The sequence below is a fragment of the Marmota monax genome, unplaced genomic scaffold, assembly GCF_021218885.2.
Source record: "Marmota monax isolate L192 unplaced genomic scaffold, Marmota_monax_Labrador192_F-V1.1 WCK01_AAM20220418_F8-fsc00308, whole genome shotgun sequence".
NCBI classification, from domain to species: Eukaryota; Metazoa; Chordata; class Mammalia; order Rodentia; family Sciuridae; genus Marmota; species Marmota monax.
The window spans coordinates 678,438-703,805 of NW_026692997.1; the positions used below are offsets into that span (position 1 = coordinate 678,438).

Here is a 25,368-nt window from a genome sequence, read left to right on the forward strand (position 1 = left end):
AAAATAAGGTCTTTCTCCAACTTCAGAAGGAAATAGAACTCTATTTAGATGGTTGCAGAGTTATAAGCAAGAAGGCTGAGAAACCTAGTGGTTAACATTACCTTCCTTAGGGCAGAAATGGTGTTATAGGGCAGTACTAGTCATATTGGAATTACCATACTGAAATATTGGAAGTGGTTAACTTATAAAGAGAAAAGTTTTATTTAGCTCAGTTTAGAAAGTTCACACTCCAATGTGTGGACCCATTTAGTTGGCCTCTAGTTAATAGATGGTAACACATAATGACAGGAAAGGATGTAGGAGCAAATTGTCACATCTCAAACTGAAGCAGAGAAGGGGAGAGTGACTGGGATCCTACAATCTCCTTTGAGAGCACATCCCCAATGATCTATATATTACCCATTAGGCTTCATCTCCCTAAATCTCTCTCTTCTGCTACCTCCTAAGAGTGCCAACATGGGAACCAAGCCTTTAGTGTATAGTCTTTGTGGGGCATTTAAATATCCAAAGCTTAGTATTTTGCCCTTAACCATAATATGTCTCCATTTGCTGTACAAAATGCTTTCATTTCATCTCCCTAAGTTCCAAAGTCTTAACAGTTCCAACATTTGCTCAAAAAGTTTAGAACCAAAGTCTCATCTGAGTCTCAAGGCAAACTTTCATCTGTGAGTTCTTGTAAAAGTCAAAAACAGCTTACATACTTGTAGTATACAATGGTGGGACAGACATAGGGTAAACATTCCTATTCCAAAAGGGAAATAGGAAGAACTGACTCAAAACAAGATTGAAATCCAACAAGATAAAGGTTAAATTTTAAAATTTTAACTCTGGCATCTTGGATACACTGTCATGAGAGTTAGGATTCCAAGGACTCCAGGCAACCCTGCCTTTAGAGGTGTGCTGATTGCAGCCCACATGAAGACTCTATCGTGCTGATTTTACACGCTGTCTGTAGCTTTACCCAGGGACTACGGCATGTTGCTGACTCTCTGTATTCCTGGTGTTTCCATTTTTGCTTCAGTTTCACACCCACAGCTTTAGTAGGGATTGCTCCATGAGAGGCCCTCGGTAGGACTCAACCTTGCAGGAGCCTGTCAGTCCTCCAGTGGACTAGAGGAAGCTGCTATGACCCCATAACTCTTGAATTTTGCTCACCTACAAAACAAGCATCATATGGACATTATGAAGATCTGCCACCAGCATAAGCTTCCTCTGGGCCCAGCTGCAATATCCATGGTGTAACTCATTGGCTAGCCAGAATATCAAGATGACCCTGGCCATGGAGGGGGCTCCAGCAACTATTTCATGAAACATTTTGTCCTAGAAGGTCTCTAAACAAATTTTGTACTTTCAGGCCTCTAATATTCCCATGATGGGAGTGGTGGCCTTCAAGGTGCTTGCAGTTCTCTGAAGATGTATTTTCTATTGCCCCAATGATTAACATTACTAGTACTCTCTTCACCCTGCTTGTCTGCAGATTTACCTCCCAAGCATGCTTTTTCTTTCCCACTCTCTAACGAGGCTGAAACTTCTAAATCTTTCCAACTTGCTTCCTTTTGGTCATTATAAATTTGACTAAAGCAGCCAATAACACAGATGCTTTCGCCTGAATACTTTGCTACTTTGAGATCTCCTCTGCCCAATAAACTAGTTAATTGCTTTTATGTTTTGCATCCATGTCTTAGGGCACAAACACACTGCAACCATTTTTTTTTTTTTTTTTGGTCATGGTGCCCCAAGAGAGACCTGTACTCGAACTCCCAATAGAATTCTTGCTTCCATCTGAAATCTCATCATCCTGGTCTTTACTGTTTCAAATTTCAATCAGCATTTTGGCCTTCTAGGTTCTGACCAGTATCACCTGGTATGTTCCGTGTACAGAATTCGAGGCTCTCTCTTGCACTCTCCTCCAACTCTTCCAACATGTTCTCATTTATCAGTTCCAAAGGCTTCTCTTTTTTTTTTTTAATTTTTTATTGTTGGCTGTTCAAAACATTACATAGTTCTTGATATATCATATTTCACAATTTGATTCAAGTTGACCTCACTCCTTGGTGCCAATTTTATGCATTAGATAACTTTGTGTTATTAAAACAAAAATCACGTTTTGGGAAGTTCAAAATCAAAATCAGCTGACTCCATTGATTTGGCCATTGGTAAGAGCAGATGGAAATACATCAAAGCAGAAGCATACACAGAGAAGGAAGCAATCTCAACCTAAACCAGAGTGGAGAGAGAAAGAATTCCCAGAGTACTGCAGTTCCTTTCAAGGCATGCCTGGTACCCCTCACTAGCTCCACCTTCTAAAGGCTTTATCACTTCCCGAAATCAGCAGCCTGGGTGCCAACCTTTTAACATATGGGTATTTGGAGACATTGGACATCCAAACTATGGCAGGAACTCAATGACAGCTACAGTCCTGAAGAATTATGCTCCCAAAGTGGCATTGATGGTCAGGGTTCCCAGATTCTGTAAAAGCCAAGAATGTACAGGGGAATCTGCCTGATCTTTCTCTTCCCACCTTCCAAATTCCTGGTGCTGTAAACCAATAGTCAGGTGATACTAAATCTAGGGGTTAGATTCTTTGGGCATAGGAAAAGAGAAAAAAGTACTAATTGTACGATTTAGAGAGTCATTCAAGAATACTAAGTATCCTTACATTAAAACAAAAACTGGACAGGATTTTACAAATTATTCCTTTTATGCTATGCATTTTTGGGAATTCCTCTGATTTTCTTGGATAAAAGTTGTTGCATTATCAACTCCAAGTTTCTTTCTTCTTTATAACTAGTACCTAATAAGTAGCAAAAAAAATGTTTCTTAACAATTTTACTTTTGTGTAAAATAATCTCATCAGGTATGAGCTCTTTGAGAGGAGTATCTCCTATTCACTTCTTTTCTCATAACTTTGAGTCCTACCTATAGTGTCAGCATGATATCTGACATTATAAACATTTGTTGGATAAATAGATAAATGGATCATTGGGAAACATTGAAGGATTCTGAAAGTAATCTATTAAATTACTTCTACAAATTAGAATTAGAAATTATTGGAAAAAATATAATTATTTTCTTTAAAATGTATGTCTATTAACTTGTGCTAATACATTAAAAACAAAGAGATAATTTGTTTTGTGAAACAAGGTAGCTTGTCTTAAAATGATGGCACAGCACCTCCTGAAATTAGCAATGTTGTATACCAGGTCTCCTTTGTCTTCAACAAAAATATGCTTTTTTCCCCCAAATACTCCAATTTCAATAAAGAATTATGGCTTTAAGTTTAAGCATGCCCCTCATTTTTGACTGCTCAATAGATGTTACTTGTTCGGTGTACACACTATGTTGTGTATAGTGAAGTTTTCAGATTTGACATTTAAAAATCATTTTTGTTTTTAAGATTGTGGGTAAAATATATGTCAGCTACATATATATGTGTGAATGGCATACGTGTGCATATATATTCTATAAATTCTCTTGGAAAAATTTTATAAAAATGGCAAATTTTGATTTATGAAGTTTCAATTCACTAAAAGAAATCTGTAAATAATTGTTAAAAAGTAGAAGAGTGCAAAAAAGTAAAAATAAGGTACTATTTGAACAAACCTATTATTTTCTGGATAATATCATTTTATGTAAAATTAGAATGTATTGATATGCTACTGCTAACATTTAAATTTTTTCTGACAAATATCTTTTTTATAAGAGACTGAAAAATAGGCAGCAAAAAAAGATAAAAACTGATATGTAAAATATTGATTTCCAACTATCTGGAGTACTTGCTTAGAGCAGTGAATGTGACAGTTCAATTGTTGGACTCTTTATGGCATCATGAGAATAGTCTGTCATATCCCTTTATGTTTAAAAGTCAACAATTACTTTAAAAATAAGTCTACAATTCACTAACCAGTCAAAGACTATGACTTTGACTTAATGTAAGTGTCAAATTCTGCTGTTAATTTTTCATGACAGGCAAGGAAAGTCATGCCTACTGCAAAGGGCATTGACCTTTATGCTGACATTAGTTCCATGAACTTATCTTTTAAGTCCAGGTGCTAAAAGACAAGTTAAAAATAGTACATGATACATAATGTTTCTTTTCACATGAGTAAAATTTTTTCTCAAGTTAATTTTTTTAAAAAAATAGGTTGCAAAATGATTTCCATTTGCTTTTAAAATCCTCCTTTAGTTTTTAAATATTACTTTCAACGACACGTTTTGGACAATAAGTATTTTCTAGTATCTATAAGAAGAATTTATTTTGGAAGGGGAGTCAAAGTTGGATAACACATTTTAAGTGTTATATAAAAAACATTGATATGAAGGCTTCTGTTATAATCTAAGAATCATGTCAATATTTTTACATATTTGCAATTTAAATTTTAAGAGTTTTCTAAAGAGGAAACCATGTTGGAAATTATGTTGTCGAAGTCACTATTTATATTAATATAAGCTGAAAATATATTGAATACTACAAAAAAAAACAAGTATTCTGATTTATATATCTGTAATTCAAATATAGGGATACATTTTTGTACTTTTTTTCTTTGTCCTTGTTGACATGCATAAGTAGTGTTAGACTATAACAAATTAATATGGAATCATAAAACAAGAGTTGTTTTAATTTTTTACTAGTGTAGTGAAAATATATTTGAAAACATCTGCATAATGTATAAACTTGATATAAATTCTAGTATAATTTAATTTATACAGTTAATTAAATCACTGGTAAATGTACTTAAAAACTCATTCCCTTCAAATTTTTCATTTAAACTTGGAGACAAATATTTTCTTACCATGTTTAATTTTTATTACGTCCAATTGTCTGAGGGATACAACGGACACCATCTGGAGTAAAACTTGAATTCTTCCTATTTGCCAAATTAAATGAGACAATATTTCTACTACATTTACTTAATACTGGCTGTGGACATAATTAGTTGTTCCTCTTGTTGTAAATAAACAAATATTCATTTTTGTTTGCTCATTTGCTATTTTCAGTGCTCTTTACTCGGTTATAAAGACACTTGTAATATCTCAGTCTATATTAGTTCCAGTGCACAGTCTAGGCAAGTTCATCTTGTCCGTTACTTCATTATCTATGCAGAAAGTTAAATTGCTACAGAAAGAGGTGTGGCTGTCAGAGTAAAGGGAAAGTTTTTGCTGATTCTTACTGATTCTTGTAATTTAACCTGGCTTTAATATTATCTGACAATCTATAGGTAGAGGAGGAACATGGATGAAGGCTATTTTTTTTTTTTTTTTTTGCTTGTGTTGCTAGGGATTAAATCCAGGGCTTAATGTGTACTAGGCAAGTTCCCTATCACTGAGCTACATTTCTGGTCCTGTTATGTTTCTTATTTAGTAACTGTTTTTGGTAGTGTACCATTACTCATTCAAGAGCTAATTTCCCTACACCCCTCAATAACATTCCTGCATTTATCCTTGCAATCTGTATCTCACTCCATCATCAGCATACAGTCTCCAAATCTCAGATATTTCTTCATATTATCTCCACTATATGTACCCTTATCTGCTTCATTCTTGCCACTGCTTGGCTTGGTTTTAGTTCTAAGAGTTATTGAAAAATATTTCTGACTGATTCCATACTGTCTACTTCCAAATCCTCTTCCTTTTTTTTTTTTTGGTCAAAGTGATTTTGTTAATATACATTGATCAATTGATCAACTCATACCATTGTTCAAAGCCTTTGAATGACATTCCATTACTTTCAGGATTCAGTTCATTGGTAAGATTTTCCTGAAATTGTTTCCTTGTTTAGAATTTTTCTAAATTTATGGCTTTATTCCTTTTACTTCCTACTTCAATCCCCATCATCACCATCAATAGGTCCTTCTTTCCAGCTTTGCAGAACAATATGCTCTTCTCTGAATTTGGCATTCAGTTTGGTGCCTCAATAGATTAAAATGCTTATTCTGCTTAATGCTATTTCCCTTTCCCACTCCTCCTTCTAGTTATTTGCAAATAATCCATCAAGATATTTTAAATAATTATTTCGTACGTGTTTATTCTCATTTAGATACACATGGGTTGCAAGTTAATGGAGACACAAAATTTAGAAGCTAGATAATTTAGAAGGTAGAGCACTGTATAGAACAAAATTACAACTGTGTGATTAACTCTGCTATTGGGGGGGTGTAACATTTAATTCTCAACATTTCTAAAATTCACTGGTATACATAGTAGTTATTTGGAGTCTTCACAATCTTACCAAAAGTAAGTTGATCTCTTATAATATAAGAGGTATCCATAATTAATATTAAAAGGTTACGTTTTGCAGTATTCAGAGTGGAAATGACAGTCTTATGGAAAAACAATCACTATTTGCTAGCTTGACCTTCAAGAGAGGCCAAAATTTTTCAGTTATAGTTTGCCATTGATCCAACACCTGCATTAGCTGTGTGGCTGTATGTTAATTTCCTTTGCTTTTCTTGTGATCCTATTATATTCAAAGTACATAATCTGTCTACATGTCACATTATTCTATTAGATGGAACTGAATATGGCAGTTTATCAGAGCCTGGTTTTCCACTGATTATTGTGGAGAGTCAACTTTTGTGCCGTACAATTCAGTGGATGTTCAGTCTAGAACTGATGTCAAACTTGCACTAGTTGGTTCCACGCAAGACGAGGAGTTGAATGTGAAGATTAAAATTCTTAACATTGACACATATTAGACCAGTTTTATATAATACATCTTAATAAACATATTTTTTACACACACAGAAAATCTGATTTGTTTATCGTGTGTATTTTATAGAGTATTATAGTACCTTCGTATTATACAAAATAGAAGTAGTTAGGCGTTACAGAGACTATCTAAATGTTTATGTAAAATAAATAGAAGTAAAATAAACGAAAAACTAAATGAATAACTAAATAAAGACCTGTTAACATGTATACAGTATTATTTGGTTTTGAAAGAAGTATATGCTATTATTTATGTCACTGGCATTGACAGAAAATGTGATGAGATGTTTTTGCAATGATGTGACATTCAGAAGAACCTCATCTGTTTACACGTTTGCTATTTTGTTTTCTCACATTCTCTTTACTTTCCTCTTGTTGATCTTTACTGTCCATAGGAAAACACTGTAGTTAGACATAGCTGTAAATTATGAGGAATGTTATTGACTCCACCTTCATTTTGGCTTTGCAGATCATTAGAGAATTTGAATGCCTTTTCCATTTATGCTGTAGTTGCCAGTTTTACTTGGTAACTTCACCCTTTTCTAGTCGTGAAGTTTTCAAACCACTATCGAATCTAAATATTTACAGTTCATTCAACCTGTCAGAGCATTCTTGTTTATTTATAGACTTTCTCACAACATTTCATCAATGATAGATTAATATAAAACACTGTAAACTATCTTCTGGGAAAAGAGCGCTGTTGGTTTTTTTACTGAATTTTCCAATTTCTTTCTAGTCCTATATTTTATGGCTAACTATGAAACACCTGAAATAAGATTTTATAGTGGAAAAGTTGGCAGCATTCCACTCAATGAAGTCAGATACCTTAAATAGAATAGTAAGTAGTTAGGAAAACAATATTCCTCTACACCTTTTAAGAAATGCAATCTCTATAAAATAAGCAATGTTTTGCTTCTGTTTCAGCAATAGCTTTACCTGGTTCATTATAATTCCTATGTCATTAGGTATGTAATTCTAGAATTTTTAGCACTGAGTGGACCTTAGATATGATCTTCCAGTGCATTCGTTTTAACTAGATGAAGGCCTCACAATTCCAAGCAGTTAATGACAAAGCTGGGAAAAGTTTAGGAAATTGAGTTTCTAATTGAAACCACCAGTGATGTCCTTTCTCAGTAACATACTCAATGTGTTTAATGATGTCTCTTTGTTAACTTCTTTCTTTTTAACTTTTGTGATGCTGGGGATAGAACCCAGGGTCTCAACCATGTCAAGCAAGCATTCTATCAGCCCCCCTCATTATTATTTTCTTAAACAGCACAATGGAGAGCTATGTATTCATATTTCTCTTTATTATTTGTAATTGTCCATTTATAACAATACAGGTATATCTGTATGTTTTAAGTTGATCAGTTGGTGTTTGAAAATGCTGTTGACATTTTAAGACTTTGTATTCAATTGTTTTGAACCTGTCTAGAATCAACAGGCATTGTTAATGTTATTATATTCCCCAATATATTGATTTCAAAAAGTAAAAAAAATCCCAGAAACAGTCTTATTTGAATAATCATCTATATTGCTGATGACATATGAAAATATTTTCTGATTGGAAATGCTACTAGTATAACCATTATAAACCATGTGGTTTCCTGTATGGATATTTGTTGCTTTTGCTTTATTTCATGTTTTACTGGAAATTAAAGTGTTTTCTTATTTGGGTATTATGTGAATATGCTTCCATATTATATGTAATTTTAAAACACTTTGTGGGGACAAATGAATTAATTATAATTGAATGAAATGACTAAATAATTTTAATAAAATTAAAAAATCTTAGAGATCAGTGGAGAAATTTCTGAGTTTAACAAGATTTATCAAAAGAATGTTTAAACATTATAATATTTCATGTAAGTGATATTTTTGGTGGATATGTTTTTCACTTTTTAATTTTGCTACATTTTCTATTGATAATGAAACATTGTAGATGATATTTAGCAAGTAGTTGGCAACATTGATATAAAGGTCAAAAGATTGAGTAAAAAAGTGGGAGGAGGAAAACATTAAAAGAAAATGGTTGGAAATGAGAAATCCATAAAGGACTCTGGAAAGCTCCATCATTCTTCTGGTTACCTAGAAGACCTGTATACATGTCCAGGAAAGACTTAAAGAGGTCCTAATATCTCATGTTGCTGCCCTTGAAAGGGCACTTGAAGAAGTGAGGTCTAAGGCATAGTTGTAAATTTTTAGCATGTGTAAAGGGTTCTCCAGTGCACAGAATATCACCCTCCTGTGATGCCGAAGTCCGGCTGCAGCAAAATAACCGGGGGTGACGAACAACTTGTGTAGATTGATACAGCAGGAGTGGGAGCCGTTTGTTGCAGGACAGGAGCAGTATTTATACATTCCACACAGCTTATCTAATTAGCATAAACTAGATACATCAGTCAACCAATAAGGAATCTCCACACTTAATGGCTCGCTTTTGTTACATCTCAAACCTCTGGCATTTTGCCAGGCACCATCCAGACTTGTTTATGAACTCTAACATTCCCCTGGCAAAATGCCAGGTGTTATTTTGACTTGTTTACAGACTCTAACACTGTGATATTATAGATTTAAAGTATTTAGGAAAATATCTGGCCCATCATTAGCTGATCATAGCCTAACTAAGTAGTGACTCTAGTAGTCAAGTAAACTAAGAATACAGACTTATAATCAACAACAACAACTATAAATAGAAACCACAATGGGCTGAGGATATGAGAGCACAAAATCTGATTTCCAGAGTTACCTTTTTAAACATTCAACAACAACAACAAATTTTCAAAATTATGAGAAAGGCAAAGAAACTGGAAATTATGTACTATGCAAAACAAATATTAGGAACTGTCCTTGAAGAACCACAAATACTGAACTTTCACAACAAAGACATTAAATCAACATTATGTATACATTCAAAAATTAAAAGAAACCTTGACTAAACAACTTAATGTAAGATAATAATGTTTTACCAAAAAAGGAACAGCCATAAATATTGATATTATTTTTTACATGTACTAAACAGAAATTCCAGAGTTGAAAGTGTAATAACTCCAATTTAAAAATGACTAGAGAAGTTCAATGGAATACTTGAACTGGCAGAAGAATCAGTGAACTTGAAGATAAAACAACAGAGAATTATCTAGTATAAGAAAATTAAATGAAAATCATGACAAAGACATTGACAGAGTCAGAGACCTGTGAGATACCAAAATAGACATGGTAGAAGCCCTAGAAAGAGCAGAGGAAGGTATCAAAGGCATATTCAATGAATGAACTCCATGCAATGAGCAATCAATGAGATGAACAGAGAGCCTACGTTTTGGGATCAAATTTTTGCCACACACACATCAGAGTGCTAATCTCCAGGATATATAAAGAACTCAAAAATCTTAACACCAAAAAATCAAGCAATCAATAAATGGACTAAGGATCTGAACAGACACTTCTCAGAAGAAGATACACATTTGATCAACAAATATATGAAAAAATGTTCAACATCTCTAGGAATTAGAGAAATACAAATCAAAACTACTCTAAGATTTCATCTTAAGCCAGTCAGAATGGCAGTTATCAAGAATATAGACAAAAATAAATGTTGGTAAGGATGTGGGCAAAAAAGCATGCTCATACATTGCTGGTGGAACTGCAAATTGGGCAACCAATCTGGAAAGCAATATGGAAATTCCTTGAAAAACTTGGAATGGAACTACCATTCGACCCAGCTATCCCATTCCTTGAGACCAAATGACTTAAAAACAGCATAGTACAGGGACACAGCCACATCAATGTTTATTGCAGTACAATTCATAGTAGCTAAACTGTGGAACCAACCTAGATGCTCATCAGTAGATGAATTTATAGGGAAACCTTGGTATATATACACATTGGAATATTACTCAGCATTAAAAGAGAATAAAATCATGGCATTTTCAATAAATGGATGGAGTTGGAGAATATCATGCTAAATGAAGTAAGCCAATCTCAAAAACACAAAGGCTGATTATTCTCTCTGATAAGTGGATGCTGATTCAAAATAGGGAGTGAGATGGAGGCATGGGAATAATGGGGGAACTTTGATTGGGCAAAGGGGAGGGTGAGTGGAGAGGGTGCAGGGGTACAGGAAAGATGGTGGAATGAGATGGAGATCATTCCCCTAGGTAGATGTAGGAGTTCACATAGGGTGTGATGCTATAATCGTGTACAGCCAGAGAAATGAAAAGTTGTGCTGCAGTTGTTTACAATGAATCAAAATGCATTATTAAAATAAATGCCTTATTAAAATAAATTATAAAAAAGCAAATTCAATGAAGTGATAGCTGATAATTTCTCAGAATTGATGAAACATGTTAATCTTCACATCTAAGACTCCTAACAAACCCCAAGTGTGATAAACTTGTAGAAATCCACAACTAAACACTTCAAAACCAGTCACTCAATAAAGATAAAAGAAGAACTTTCAAAGGTGCAAGCATGGAGTGATGATAATATATATGGGATTCTCATTAAGATTAGTAGCTGATTCTCACCAGATACCACTGAGGGCAAAAAGTGGTGGAAAACATATTAAAAGCAATCTTATAAGAAAAGAACAATGTTATAAGCATCACCATACTACCTGACTTCAAAATGCACTTCTAAATAAAGACCATGGTACTGGCCTAAAAACAGACATGTAGGCCAAAGGAACAGAATAGAAAACCAAGAGATAAAACCACACATTTACAGTCAGTGTTCAACAAAGGAATCAATAACACATATTGAGGAAAGCACAGTCTCCTCAATAAATCATGCTGGGAAACTGGCTGTCCATACTCAGAAAAATGAAACTAGACCTCAGTCTTCACCACTCAAAAAAATCAACTCCAAATGAAATACTTAAATATAAATCTCAAAAAGCATTGGAAATACTAGAAGAAAATGCTTTCTGATATAGGTCTGGAAAGAATTTTGAGGATAAAATCTCAATAGCATCAACAAAAAAAGCAAAAACCAACAAACATGATTCCATTGAACTTAAAAAGCTTCTGCATAACAAAGGCAATAGTCCACCAAGTGAAAAGACAACCTAGAGAATGGATGAAAATGTATGCAAACTATGCATCTTAAAAGGGGCTTGTATCCTGAATATATAAAGAATACACATAACTCAATAGCAAAAATAAAAATGAATGGGTTATGAAATGGGCCAAATATCTGAATAGACATTTCTTAAAGAAGACATATGAAAGACTAATAAGGGTATTTTTAAAAAATTATACCATTATTGATCATCAGAGAAATGTGAATCAAAACCACAGTGAAATATCATCTAACCCCAATGAGAATGGCAGTTTTTAAATAGAAAGTAACACATGGTGGTAGGAGTATGGAGAAAGTGAAACACTTGTGTAGTACTGGTCGGAATGTAAAATAGTACAACTCTTATGGAAAACATTAATGGAGGTTCCTCAAAAAATTTAAAAGTAGAACTACCATATGAGCCAGCAATCTTACTACTGGGTATATTTCCACAAATGAAATGAAATCAGTATGTTAAGAAGAAATTGCATCAAATTTATGTTTCTGTGTCCATAATACTATGTCCACTATGTTGTGTAGAATACTTTTTTCATGAATATTTGTGTATGTGTAAGTGAATATTGCAATATAAAAGTGCTATAAATTCTCTCCTAGTCCTCAGTTTTTGTCTTTTGTAATTTAAGATTCATATTTTTCATCAGGTTCTAAATAACTCCAGTTTATAAGAATGTAGGGAATGCTCAAATATTTTGAAATTATTAAAAATGGAATCAGGAGATCTATAAATCAGACTTTGTGCTCAAACCTAAAGGGACATTTGAATCTCTTCTGGGCCTGAATATAATTCTGAAATTAATCTGATCCTGATCCACAGGTTTATATCAAACTAGGTTTATATCATAGTACATTAGACCCCTGTGAAAATACTCAGATAGCTTCAAGAGCCCAATATTTAGATCTTTCCTTTACTCACGGTCTCCAAGAACTGCTAAAATAAAAATTCTATAGAAAATCCTGTTATTAAATATTTCTAGTATTTGCCATTTATGAAAACACACAGATTTCTGATATGATTTTTAAGTATGAATAGGTACTCCATGTGTACTCCAAGTGTGCCAAACCTATGCTTCTGTTTTTAAACTTTGGGTTTTTCTGGAAACTACATTTCTTATCTATTTTTTTTTTGCAAGAATTTCTTTTGCTAGCCTAACACAATTGTCGGATTTGTATGTTTTACTTTAAAAGTCTCATGTAAGTTTGTCTATCAATAACAATTCAATATGAACTAATTTAGTTTTTGTGGCTTTTATTATTGGAATCACATTCACTTTTACTGATATTTTATTTGTTCTTTACTCTGAAGAGTTAACCATGAATGCAGTAAATTGAATTTTAACAAATTAGTGAATTACTATAGATCTTCTGAACCAGAAAAAAGGGGACAACACCTTAATATTTATAACTAGTTTGTTAAATGTTTCTCTCTCAGTCCTATAATTGTTCACATTGAAATATAAGTGATTTTCTACTTCAGTTATTTACAAATAAAGTACAGATCATCTTAGAGAAATCTTGCTCTCGATATGTGTACTAGGATTTACTGACCATATCCATGTCTGTTTCTTTGTAGGGGGACATCCAGCAGTTTTTAATCACAGGTGACCCCAAGGCAGCATATGACTACTGTGAGCATTATAGTCCAGACTGTGACTCTTCAGCACCCAAGGCTGCTCAGGCGCAGGAACCTCAGGTAGATGAGGTGAGGAGCACAAGATCACCAGGTCCTCTCATTTCCCCGATATGCATGGCATCTTCAGTTTGGGGACTTTACTCACGTATTTAATTTTAATTATATTTTACATTATACTCAATAGTTTTGTAATATGTATAAGAAGAAGTGACTTAATGATACTTGGTAGTTTTCCCCTCCTTATGCATTTTGTTCCTTAATTTTATTAGAACTAGAGTTATTTCACTTGTACATTGCATATATGAGTGTATTCCATTTGAGAGTGTAATTTCTAATAGTTCATTTTTGCTCTTTAGCATTAAATAATTAACATAGCTTCAAGATACAGGTAATATATCTTGTAGTATACTTGACTTTCCTCAGGCCTTTGACAGTTCATGCAGATGGGAAAATGGCCTAAGAACTATTTTAAAGTTTTTAGGCTTTGTTGAATAATTAGGTAGCTCTTCCCACCCCACCCCATTTTCACACAGGGAATTTAAAAAGAAGACCCAAAGTAAGGAATGTATGTTTTTATTGGAATTAGAACTGTTCTTAGTATATTTTTATAAGAATCATTAATTTGAGAAGGGGGAAAGTCTTAGAACAACAAAACTGTTCTTATTTTAACTCAGTAGTTTTTTTTAACCTTTTAAATATACTGTAGGTATCTTTTGATTTTTTTAACTAGTTAGAAAAGGTTAAGATATTTTGATTTATTGCTACTGTTGAAGTGAATTTAGGTTAGATTTTACAATAAAATCTCTTTAATATGTGTTTTTCCAACACTTGTTTATTTTTAAGGAATGATAGTGAATCTGTTGCCCTAATTTTTTCCGTGACTTAATATCAGTGTTTTTTGTTTCAAAAAGGGTATTCTTAACAAATCTGAGAGAAAAAAGAAAAATTACTGGATATTTTGTTTGTTTTTCTTTTCATAGTTTTTAAATGCCTTACTATTCACTAAATATATTTTCTGTCAATTCCAACGTGATGGGTGAAATACCCTTTAGATTTATGCTTTTGTATCTGACAGATTATGTGATGACTTAATATTAACATTTGTAGTATTTATTGTATATGTTCAAGAATGATAAGATTTATTTTATGCTTCTTTCTTAAGAAGGATAAGTCTTACTCTTTTTAGCAAGAGATATGGCTCTGATTTTTGGAAGAAGGAAGGTATGCGTTTTTAATATATTACCTTCAGGTGTTTTGCTCCCATGTTTTATTGCTATTATGTCAGGTAAGTTGAGTCAATTTACATGAGGTTAATTGTTATCAATCTTCTTAAGTTCATTGAGAAGTGATCCTGCCTTTTTCTATTTTAGTTGTTGAAATGCATATTTTCTATGTTGTTGAGATGTCAGATTTACTTTTTACTGGAAGCATTTGGTGAGGAACATGACACATGGCTATAATAGAAACTGCAAGAAAATCTGGTTGAACCAGACAGGAATAAACAACTTTTATTACGAGTTTCTATATGGATTATAAAAAAATGAAAACATTTACTCATTTGTTTTTTATATTGGCACTGGGGATTGAACCCAAAGGTCTTTTACTACTGTTTTACATCCCTAGCCCTTTTAATTTTTTTTTTTTAATATTGAAACATGGTCTCCCTAACTTGCCCAGGCTGGCCTCCAATTTTCAATTCTCCTGTTTGAGACTCCTGAATCATTGTATTGCAAGAATGTAATTACAAATCAAGTTTCACTTTTTTTTCCTGTAATGCTATATTAACATTGATACTTTGATAATAAGATAATCATTCTATACTAGTATTACAAAAACTAGTAAAATCAAATTAGTAAGGAGTCTTTATATTTATTTTGAAGTGTATCCATTATTATGTCATTGTATTACAATATGACAATATTACAATGACTGATTCTTAGGTATTCTACCTAAGCAAAATAACTTTGCAAAATATTATTAGTAAATGGAGAACATAAAGTGCACTATGAAGCATGAGTAATACATATTGTAATTTGTGTTTTTTAATATTCCATTAATAACTTTTTCAAATTGCATATATATTATTCTATTTGGATTAATAAATATGACAATTTATTTTGGAAACTAACCCGTCTGCTTTTTCCAACTTGTTTTTTCTAATTAGTATCTCTAAATAACATTCTTAAAATTTAATTGTTTGCGTGCTCAGCACATCATATTGTGATTACAAAGAAATATACAGTGTAGATAGACTTCAGTTTAGTAATATCATCAAACTTATATTTGAACCAACATGATGCCATTTAAATATAAAATCAACTAATATTAAAATTTAAATGCCATTTAAATATAAAAGTAACTAATATTAAAATTATTTGCTCAGTGGCAGTATTGTAGCCAATGAAGTTTATCTGAGGCGCGATTATTGCTAATTGAAAATTATGGTTTGTGATATTCTTATCAGGTTAAGTTGTCTTTTTGATTATAAGACATTGGATATCAAATTTATATATGATTTCTTCTTTTTGGAGGTTACTAGGGATTGAACTCAGGGGCACTCAGCCATTGAGCCACATCCCCAGTCCTATTTTGTATTTTATTTATTTTAGTGTCTCACTGAGTTGCTTAGCACCTCGCTTTTGCTGAGGCTGCCTTTGAACTCCTGCACCTCCCACCTCAGCCTCCTGAGTTGCTGAGATTACAGGTGTGCACCACCACGCCTGATTCATATCTTCTTAATGTATGACACACCATAGAATGCCTTCTATGTAAAAAGCAAGAGTGATACTCTTTTTTAAAAGATGAAAAAGAAAAATGAAGCAAAATATAGACCACCCTTTACAAAGAAATTTACATAATAAAACGGCTTCCCAAAATATATTACCTAAATCATCTTTTCACTGAATATTTATTATACATGCTAGTTTCAATAAATGCACAGGTTTTTACTCAGAGCAACATTTTTCTACCAAATTAAGTGAAGGACAGAATTTGACATTTTCAGAAAAGGAGTCTTTCTCATCACATATTCTAATTTCTGCTGACCTATGAACAAATCAAGGTTGAAATCATCCCATCTCTGCACATCTTCTTGCACATATTCCTGTGTTCATGACAACCAGTTTTTTCTTCTACCTATCTCCAACATATCCTCTAAAGTGCGCACAAAAATAGGCAATAAGGCTTCATGCATACCAGAAGTGCCCGAAGCCACTAACTAAATTTTGCTTTAAATCTGAAGAAGTGAACATGTTATTTCCTCCATTATTCAAAACCATTCTGAGAGTTCTTCCTCTAGAAGGTGTTCAAACCGAGGAGTGATTAGAAAGGTTAGCAGAAATTTCTTCTTACAAGAGAGAAACATCACATAAAATCAATTGGTTATTTGGTGGAGGTTTAAATATATATCGCTGAATAGCAGACCTCAGTTTAAAATGCATTTAAATTGCCCATGTTTGAAATTGGGTCTTAGATCTTTACTGATTTTGGTTTTTTCAATTCATTATAGATGTATGTCATTCAGAAAAGTTTGTTTAATTTTAAAATACTAAAGCATAAAATAGATTAGCAAATATTTAGTTTTCCCATATTTTATTTTAAGTTGGTGATCAGTAAAGATATTCAATATTTCTTACTTTAACACATGTGACTATAACTGTAGCAAACTACTCATTAGATAATATTCAATCTCCATTATGTCTACTTAATATGTAACTAAATTTAGTACTTAATTGCTTTAGTTAATAAGGTTACTAATAATGCTTACAGAAAATTTTCTAGAAATAGTTGGCATTTTACCTTACTTGCAAAAGTATGAAAAAGCACGGATATTTAAAATGTGATCCACATTCATTTTCCTAGTTACCTAATTTTATGCAAATTCTTATAAGAATGACATTTATTGAATGGCCTCCAGGATATCTAGTCATTGAAAACGAAGCTGTTATTACAGGGGTAAAATTGAAAATCTTTTTATTTATTTTATCAAATAAGAATTTTGACAGTCATAAAAAATACAAAAGGAACACCTGTTTATATTTCAACATGACCTGTAGCCCATGGATCTAGAAACGTTTCTCTAGTGAGAGTATTTCATTAATGGCTGAATGTACAAAACTGACATGGGCTCACTTTTGATGTGTCTCTTTATATATGTGTGAAATTTGCACTCATTTGTGTAGCTATGTCAAACAGAGCTTATTGGAGGGCACTCTGATCACAATTTTCTCAAATTTTTAGTCAATCATTATTTTGTTGGCAGATTTGATTGAGATGCCAAATTGGGTCATAACTAGAATTTTACCAAATACAGTACTTAGGGAACTACATGTAAGTTTCCTTTTGTATTCCTGTGTACATGCTTTAGAAGTTTAGATCATTGAGTTTCCTGCTTAATTTTTATGCAGTATATGATTAATGTATTTGTAGTTATTTTGATGAGAAAATATTGATTCCTAGTATCTATATTCTTGATAAAAAATTTTAATTTTAGTTTTGGAAATGAACATTATTTTCCACACCATCACTATATGGTTTTCTTTCATCTCCCTCTATTAAAAAAATGATCCCTCTCCAATCAAATTCTTTAAAAAAGAATATTGTGGAACAAAATGCAATTTTTCAATTTCAATTTATTGACTTAAATGTTATTCTCTTTTTTCTATAGCTAAAGAAAGCAGTAATTTCAGAGATTGAAATAATGTATTAATCATAAACATATCTAATTCCAAAACTTGTAATACTTTATAAATGCTTTGATTTTAGTTAAGTCTATGAAGTTAGAGATTTCCAAATAAATTGTAGAATTCATTATTTCATTGATTACAGTCTTCTGAAAATAATATAGATTCATCTCATGTCCCTTGATTCCTTTTCCTTCTTCCTTCCCCATCTTATAATAGATTTGAAAGTCCTTTCATACTCGGGAAGACTACTCATATTTTTTTAAGTATGTTTTTTTAAAAAAATTACCTAACAATTATTGTGAAATTCTCATACTGGAACCTTGTATAACAATTTTTACAAATCAAAACTAACCTAAATAATTCGCAGGTATATCCAAGAACATAAATGCTATGTTTGGATTCATACTCAATAATTAAAAGTTTGAATTATTCAAAACTTTTAGTTTTCCCATAATCCTAACCACGATTCTGCTCTTACAAACTCTGCTTTATCTCTCCTGTTATTATACTGTGTTTAAGATGATATAATAATACTTCCATGTGAAACAAAATTACTTTTAAGTAACAGTGTTTCCCTGTTTCTTAACATTTACTCTAAGTAAAAGTTAAGAAGATGATTCCCGCTTTGTTAGTATTACTTGCAACTAACAAAATTGCCTGCTATTTTTTTCCTTTGCAATGTAGTATGCACCTGAGGATATAATGGAATATGAGTATGAGTACGGGGAGACAGAGTATAAGGAGGCTGGAAGTGTAACAGAGAGCCCCACTGTAACTGAGGAGACAATAGCACAAACAGAGGTAAAAACAAAGAGGCGTCTGTGTATGTGGTGTCTGCTCTTCATCGTCCTCTGGTTGCTTATGTCAACTGTTTCCCAGACTTACCATGGACCTTTTATTCACCTATTTTCTGTGGAATAATAACAGATTTTATTTGACAGTCGTTGTCCTGCAGGGGTGCTGCCCGCGTGGCTTTTGCTTATTCTTTCTTTCATCCACACTTTTTATTTTCCGTCTCTCTTTATTTATGTTTCCATTCCATCTTTCATCACATTTTTACAGAAAAAGAAATCCAATTTCAAAATGAAGATGAGGACAGTGGCCACTAACTCAAAGGAAAAACTCAAAAAGTTTACACCCCCCAAAACCAAGAAGAAGAAAAGTTATCAAGCAGCAACAAAAGCCAAACTAGGGGTAAAGGTAGCAAAGAAAAAGCAATCAAGATCTCTCCTAGATAAGCTGGAAGATCTCTGATCATGAGTCATAGTCTTAACCCAACTAGATAAATATTCATTTGGCTAATATTGTACCCCTCACGATTTTTACATACTTGAGATGATTTTACATTTACTGATTGTTTTTCTTTTGAATTTTTTAGGCAAATGTTATCGATGATTTTCAAGAATATAACTATGGAACAATGGAAAGTTACCAGACAGAAGCTCCTAGACGTGTATCTGGAACTAATGAGGTAATACACAAGACAGCATTAAATCACAAGCCAACAGCTAAAATGTGTTATATATTTTGATATACTTTGCTCTGGGAGAATCCATAATCTCTGAATATTCCAAGTTTTTATTCTTTTACTAAGGCAACAGAAGCAATAGCATTGATTTACATTAATAAAATCCGATCATTTGAAGTCATTGTCAATTCAGGTTTTGCATGATTCTTTGCTTCATGCAAATGCTAAAATGGTCAAACTGAATTGGCTGCTATGATCTTGATTGTTTCTAGTGTTGAGCAAGTTTCTCAACACGTTGTGACAAAGACTAGTCACAGCATGATCTTTCTGTAGAAGTGAAAATTGTATCATCGCTTGATGCAATTGGAATTTTATTTCATCTGACCAATAATCATGATTTTTTTTCAACCACTTCAACCACTGAGTCATATCCCCACCCCTATTTTGTGTTTTATTTAGACACAGGGTCTCACTCAGTTGCTTAGTGCATCTCTTTTGTGGAGGCTGGTTTTGAACTCATAATCCTCCTACTTCAGCCTCCTGAACCTGGCCTCATAATCATGAATTTTAATGACAGGAAGCATTTTGAAAAAATGTAGTCTCAGCGGATTTTAATAGATACTTGTATTTTCAAATTTCTTGAGATTGTGATATTAATTATGATTAGATGATATATCTTAGTCATTCCAGGATTTTATAAAAAATGTTTTAAATTTGGGTAGGTTACAAATCAGTCATCCTGAATTCCATATTGCAAATGCATTTTGATTATGAAAAAAAATCAGTATACAATTTAGTTTAACTTTGTTAAATATCTGGCATACATTCCTTTGAATTTTATCAAAAATGAGTATACGGAATGTGTGAATAATTTAATTATTTGAAATTTATATAAAACATGTCCCTATGAGACAAAAGAATATTACCTCTAAACACAAAATTTTGAATAATAAATATTTAGGGTGTGAGTGGATTTTAAGTTTCACCTAATTCCATTTCATCATTTTCCAGCAGAGGATGCCTTGATTAAAGATGCTTCTTTACCTTCTTGAAATTCATCCAGCTCTTTAGTCCAGGGTTATGAACTTACAATATTCTGTGTTCTGATCCTAGATAACATGCAACCTCTGTAGACAGTGCAAGTACTTATTGAAGAGTACAAAAATGTTTTGATTATCGGCTATTTTATTATTGATAACAATTGCTAAATTAATCACTTATCCACATATTTTTTACAAGATTTTTTATACTATTAATTTATTTACTATTACTCTAATTATATCATTCACTATACCATAGATAAGTTATTTAAAAGAGAAAATATCACAAGATGAATTATATATTTGGACTTCATCAGAATCACGAGAAGGCATAGTATTCATATAAAATATATGATTTGCATTTATGCTATATAAAGCATTATTTATGAGAAAAAGTACATTCTACAAAGTTTATTTTCTGTATCACTGAGGAACTGTCATTGATATGAAATTGATTTTTAGTGTTTAATTTATACTCTAAATGAGATTATACAATAACTTTTTTTTTACTTTGAGGACTATAATTTACATTTTTTTTACTTTAATGAATTGTTTAGTGTACTACTATTTCTCTTCATACACACAATTTTGCATAATTATTGCAATGATAAATCACAATTATATTGGCATTAATATTTTATCTATGGGATTTAATATCAAGCTTATATGACTTATTGTAGCAATTTTATTTCATAATGATGTCCTGTGAGCTTTGAAAATTAAGCATAGTTTTAGCTATATGAATGTTTTATTGTTCAAATCTTAAATTATAAAGTAAATATCAACTTGACTAACACAATTTTTTTTCAATGGAAGCAAATATACATGGTGGATCCATGTGAATATTTGCAGGTTATTGGGAAAAGTAGTGCTTTGAAAGCAATATGCCTTTGTACATACCAATGTACAAATGTATTTCTTTCAATTATACTGAGAGGCTACCTTTCCAAGCCTTCAAATCTTGCTTAAGCAGTGATAAAAATCTTTCATTGTCTGCCATCAAGCTGTAATTACAAATGCTTACCTTGCTTCACTAACAGTAAACTTTATGTTCTCCAATTCCTTGTAACTTAAATTAATAGCCAAATCCTGTTGAAGACGTTTTCACAGAAGAATATATAACTGGAGAGGATTATGATCCCCAGAGGAAAAATTTCGAGGACACACTATATGAAAACAAAGAAATAGACGGCAGGGACTCTGATCTTCTGGTAGATGGAGATTTAGGCGAATATTTTTATGAATATAAAGAATATGAAGATAAACCAACAAGCCCCCCTATTGAAGAATTTGGTCCAGGTGTACCAGCAGAAACTGATATCACAGAAACAAGTGTAAGTCAGCAGTAGGCTCTTTGTCATTGTCTAACTTATTTTTGGAGTGTTTTCATGTTCATTTTAATGTGTTTTCTGGTTCAAAGTACAGGTTGAGTTTATATATCAATTGTGGATACTTACCACTCTTAGGCCACCTTGATAGATTCTTCCTAATTAGAATCTTCAGTAGTTGTATCTCAGGCCACTCTACTGGAATCTTCTTTAAAAATATAGTTTGATAAAATTGTACATAAAATTTCTCATCATTGACAAGATTAAAATACAATAATTACTTTTCGGACTAGAAAGTTTGATTTCTGATTTTTAGTCTATTATATTAAAGTACCGACATTTCTTAGTGTCTTAGAACTATAATTGAAAACTACAGATTATTTTTCTTTCTATACTATGTTTTAAGATCTCATTTTAAGAATTAGTGTTGAGGTTTATTTGCAGTATTGAGGCCTTTAATAAATTGCTGTTTTAAAAAGCACATACTTTAATAGGTTGGTTTAAATTCCTCTAAGTGATTGAATTCCTTTTTAAAAATATTGAAAAAGCTTCATTAACATGAAGACATTTTGGGTGTCTTAAATTTTTCACTCAATAGATAAATGGCCATGGTGCATACGGAGAAAAAGGGCAGAAGGGAGAACCAGCAGTGGTTGAACCTGTAAGTACATTTTAAAGGTTGGTGCAATTGTTGTAGTTTATAGTATGAACCGCCATCATCTTAAATTATTATATATGTTCATATATTATCATTGAAAATCCTGATGTCCAAATGGTTATAATTTGCTAAAAGTCCATCAGTAATGCCTTTTCTAACAAATGCAATTTCAATAAACCAAAATATTATGTAAATGAAATTTCAAAATTTGAAAGTGGGTGAATTTATTTTACAGCTAAGAAGACCAAAATCTGAAGTGTTTAAGTGATTTTTCTGAGGTTTCAAATGATTTGGTGGTGGAGTTATAACATGACTTTAGTTTTTATGATTCCCAATCTTATGATTATTTCCTCTAATTTCTGTAATGACAATATTAGAATATATTATTGGACGTAGAGCTTATTTTATCAGATCCAAATGTGTGATGCAATGATACAAGAATACTCTTTTGAAAATTTACTTTTCTTTCTTTTCCTATGCAAAAGTGTTTGTAATTGATTTCATTTGATAGGAATGGGGAATGGTTTAGTGTTGTCTTACATTCACTTAGTTGGGGGTTTCACTTCCCTGGTCAAAGATTTTCTATCATTTTTTTTACAGGGTATGCTAGTTGAAGGACCACCAGGGCCAGCAGGACCTGCAGTAAGTAAATGACATATGATTTTTTTCAATGATTGAATATAAGATTTGTATTTTATTAATAGATTTTTTTTTACTAATTTGAATATTGAATCCTAGGGGCAAACATTTGTTTGGAGGGTCTGGTGAACTTGAACTACCTTCTGATTTAGCTATCCAAGTGTTATTCTCTAAAGAACACTTGAATTAAATTTTGTTTTGAATAATTTTTTGCTTAAATGTCTCTGCATCTTATAACCAATTTTCATCTTTTTACCTGAAAATTATAAAAATTTAGGAAAAGGTCATTCTTTTTATTAGGGAGATATAATTATATTTCAGTGCATGGGTGAGAATTCTAGGAAGATTGTAGCTGTCTATCTGTACTTCTAGAAGGAATAATTATGAGATTCCATTGTCATTTCCTTATAAGGCTGATATCACTCATTGTGTCATTATTTTAAGGTAGTTGAACTGAATAGACCTCGTAACAAATCTTTTTTTTTTTTAATGTGTGTGTGTGGAATTAATTATATTCTCATTTACTGAAAATAATATAAAATACTTATGCTTTCAAAGATTTACAAAAGAGAATATGAAAATTCCTACAAGCTAAATGTAAAAAGGTATTTCTACATTTTCAAGTTAGCTATCACATATTTGAGGTCTAATCTTGTGAGTGTGCCATTTCTTCAGGAAGAACTGGGAACCAACTTCAACCTCAGGGACTTTACATTGGCATGTTCTCCTTTCCTGTTTTCCTTGGGACGTTTGCCTCCACCCAAGAGCTGCTTCATAGAGGAGCAGTGTGCTAGCTACAAAGTGGTTCCTATAAGTTGTCTTTTCACAAGAACCTAAATAGGGCAATTGTTTGGAAGACAAGTGTATATTTATGAAATATAAATGAGCTGTTCTTTGATTTAGAAGGATGACTTTTCCTGAATACTAAGGGCTCAGGAATTTGACTCAGACCATGGTTTGTTTCTTTGTAGGGTCTAATGGGTCCTCCAGGTCTACAGGGCCCCTCTGGACCTCCTGGTGACCCTGGTGATAGGGTAAGTAAAGAGTCCTCTCGTTAAAAAAGCATATAACCACAGATTAAAGGAATTAAAATATATTCATTAACATTAAAATGTTAAATTCTCTAACTTCAAAATGTTATTCTTCCTGAGGGTAGGAGGGTTGGGAGGGTAAGAAGTCTAAGAATTCAATGTCCTGTAACATTTAATTAACCTTTTAAACTATTGTTTAAGAGTGAGGCTAAATAATGTTTATTTCTGGTAAAATTGGTATCATTAGTAAGCAGATTTTATTTTTAGTCAATTCTCACATCTCCATGAGCTCTCCACATTAGTTTCAGTTCTTCAAATTTGTATTGCAGACATTATCATAGGCATTTATTTGAATGCTGTTAGAAGGAGGTAACCAACTTGAATTCTAGTCTGAAGATCAATCAACTTCTGGGTTCTGTTACATAGTAGATCATTTGTACTGTCTCTCCAGACTCTTCTTGTAAATTATCTTGTCTTTCTTTTTCTCATTCTTGAGTAGACACTGTTTTTGTGTAGTGTATATGTGTGTGTGCTTTTCTTTTGTTCTTTTAAGAACAATAGAGGATCAAAGATGTGTACAATTTAAAGAAGACAAATATATTGTATTAGAACTTACCCCCTTTTCTGCTAAATATGACTTGGCTATGTAGAAATAAATCATGTTCTATTGCAATCTTATGGACATATAACTTGCATCTAATATACAAATATATTTTGTATATATGATTGATTACACTCTTTTGATTGCTTCATTTCTTTTCCTAGGGTCCACCAGGACGTCCTGGATTACCAGGTGCTGATGGTCTACCTGGTCCTCCTGGTACCATGTTAATGTTACCGGTATGTGTCTTTTTATTTTTATAAAGACACCTTGATATCTGTTCAACTTGTTTCTGAAAAATTCTATTTGGAATGCAGTCAAGTAAAATCATTCTATAAGGCACACATAATTAATCAAACAGCCTTTGGAAGTTAAGGGAAATTTTACTACACAAAATCCTGGTAAATATCAGTGTCAACAGTAAAATTTTCATTATTTGTTACACTTTTAGGAACAAAGTTTTTCTTAATATTTTTAATAATGTGGTTTATCATTAACAAA

The 25,368-nt window shown here is 32.3% G+C and overlaps 1 protein-coding gene and 1 pseudogene across 4 annotated transcripts in view; both read left to right on the top strand.

The window, feature by feature from the left end:
* Col11a1 (collagen type XI alpha 1 chain) overlaps positions 1-25,368 on the top strand; it is a 209,247-nt gene that overhangs the window by 57,073 nt on the left and 126,806 nt on the right. For 2 of the 4 annotated variants that reach the window (XM_058582061.1, XM_046452674.2), the window contains 8 exons: positions 13,358-13,486; positions 18,787-18,903; positions 19,481-19,573; positions 21,693-21,944; positions 22,537-22,599; positions 23,197-23,238; positions 24,207-24,269; positions 25,032-25,106. In XM_058582061.1, the coding sequence (XP_058438044.1) occupies positions 13,358-13,486; positions 18,787-18,903; positions 19,481-19,573; positions 21,693-21,944; positions 22,537-22,599; positions 23,197-23,238; positions 24,207-24,269; positions 25,032-25,106 (834 nt within the window). Of the gene's footprint in view, positions 1-13,357; positions 13,487-18,786; positions 18,904-19,164; positions 19,303-19,480; positions 19,574-21,692; positions 21,945-22,536; positions 22,600-23,196; positions 23,239-24,206; positions 24,270-25,031; positions 25,107-25,368 lie in introns of all 4 variants that reach the window. The other 2 variants (XM_058582064.1, XM_058582062.1) reach the window with 2 other exon arrangements.
* LOC124098090 (U4 spliceosomal RNA) lies at positions 15,789-15,865 on the top strand (annotated as a pseudogene).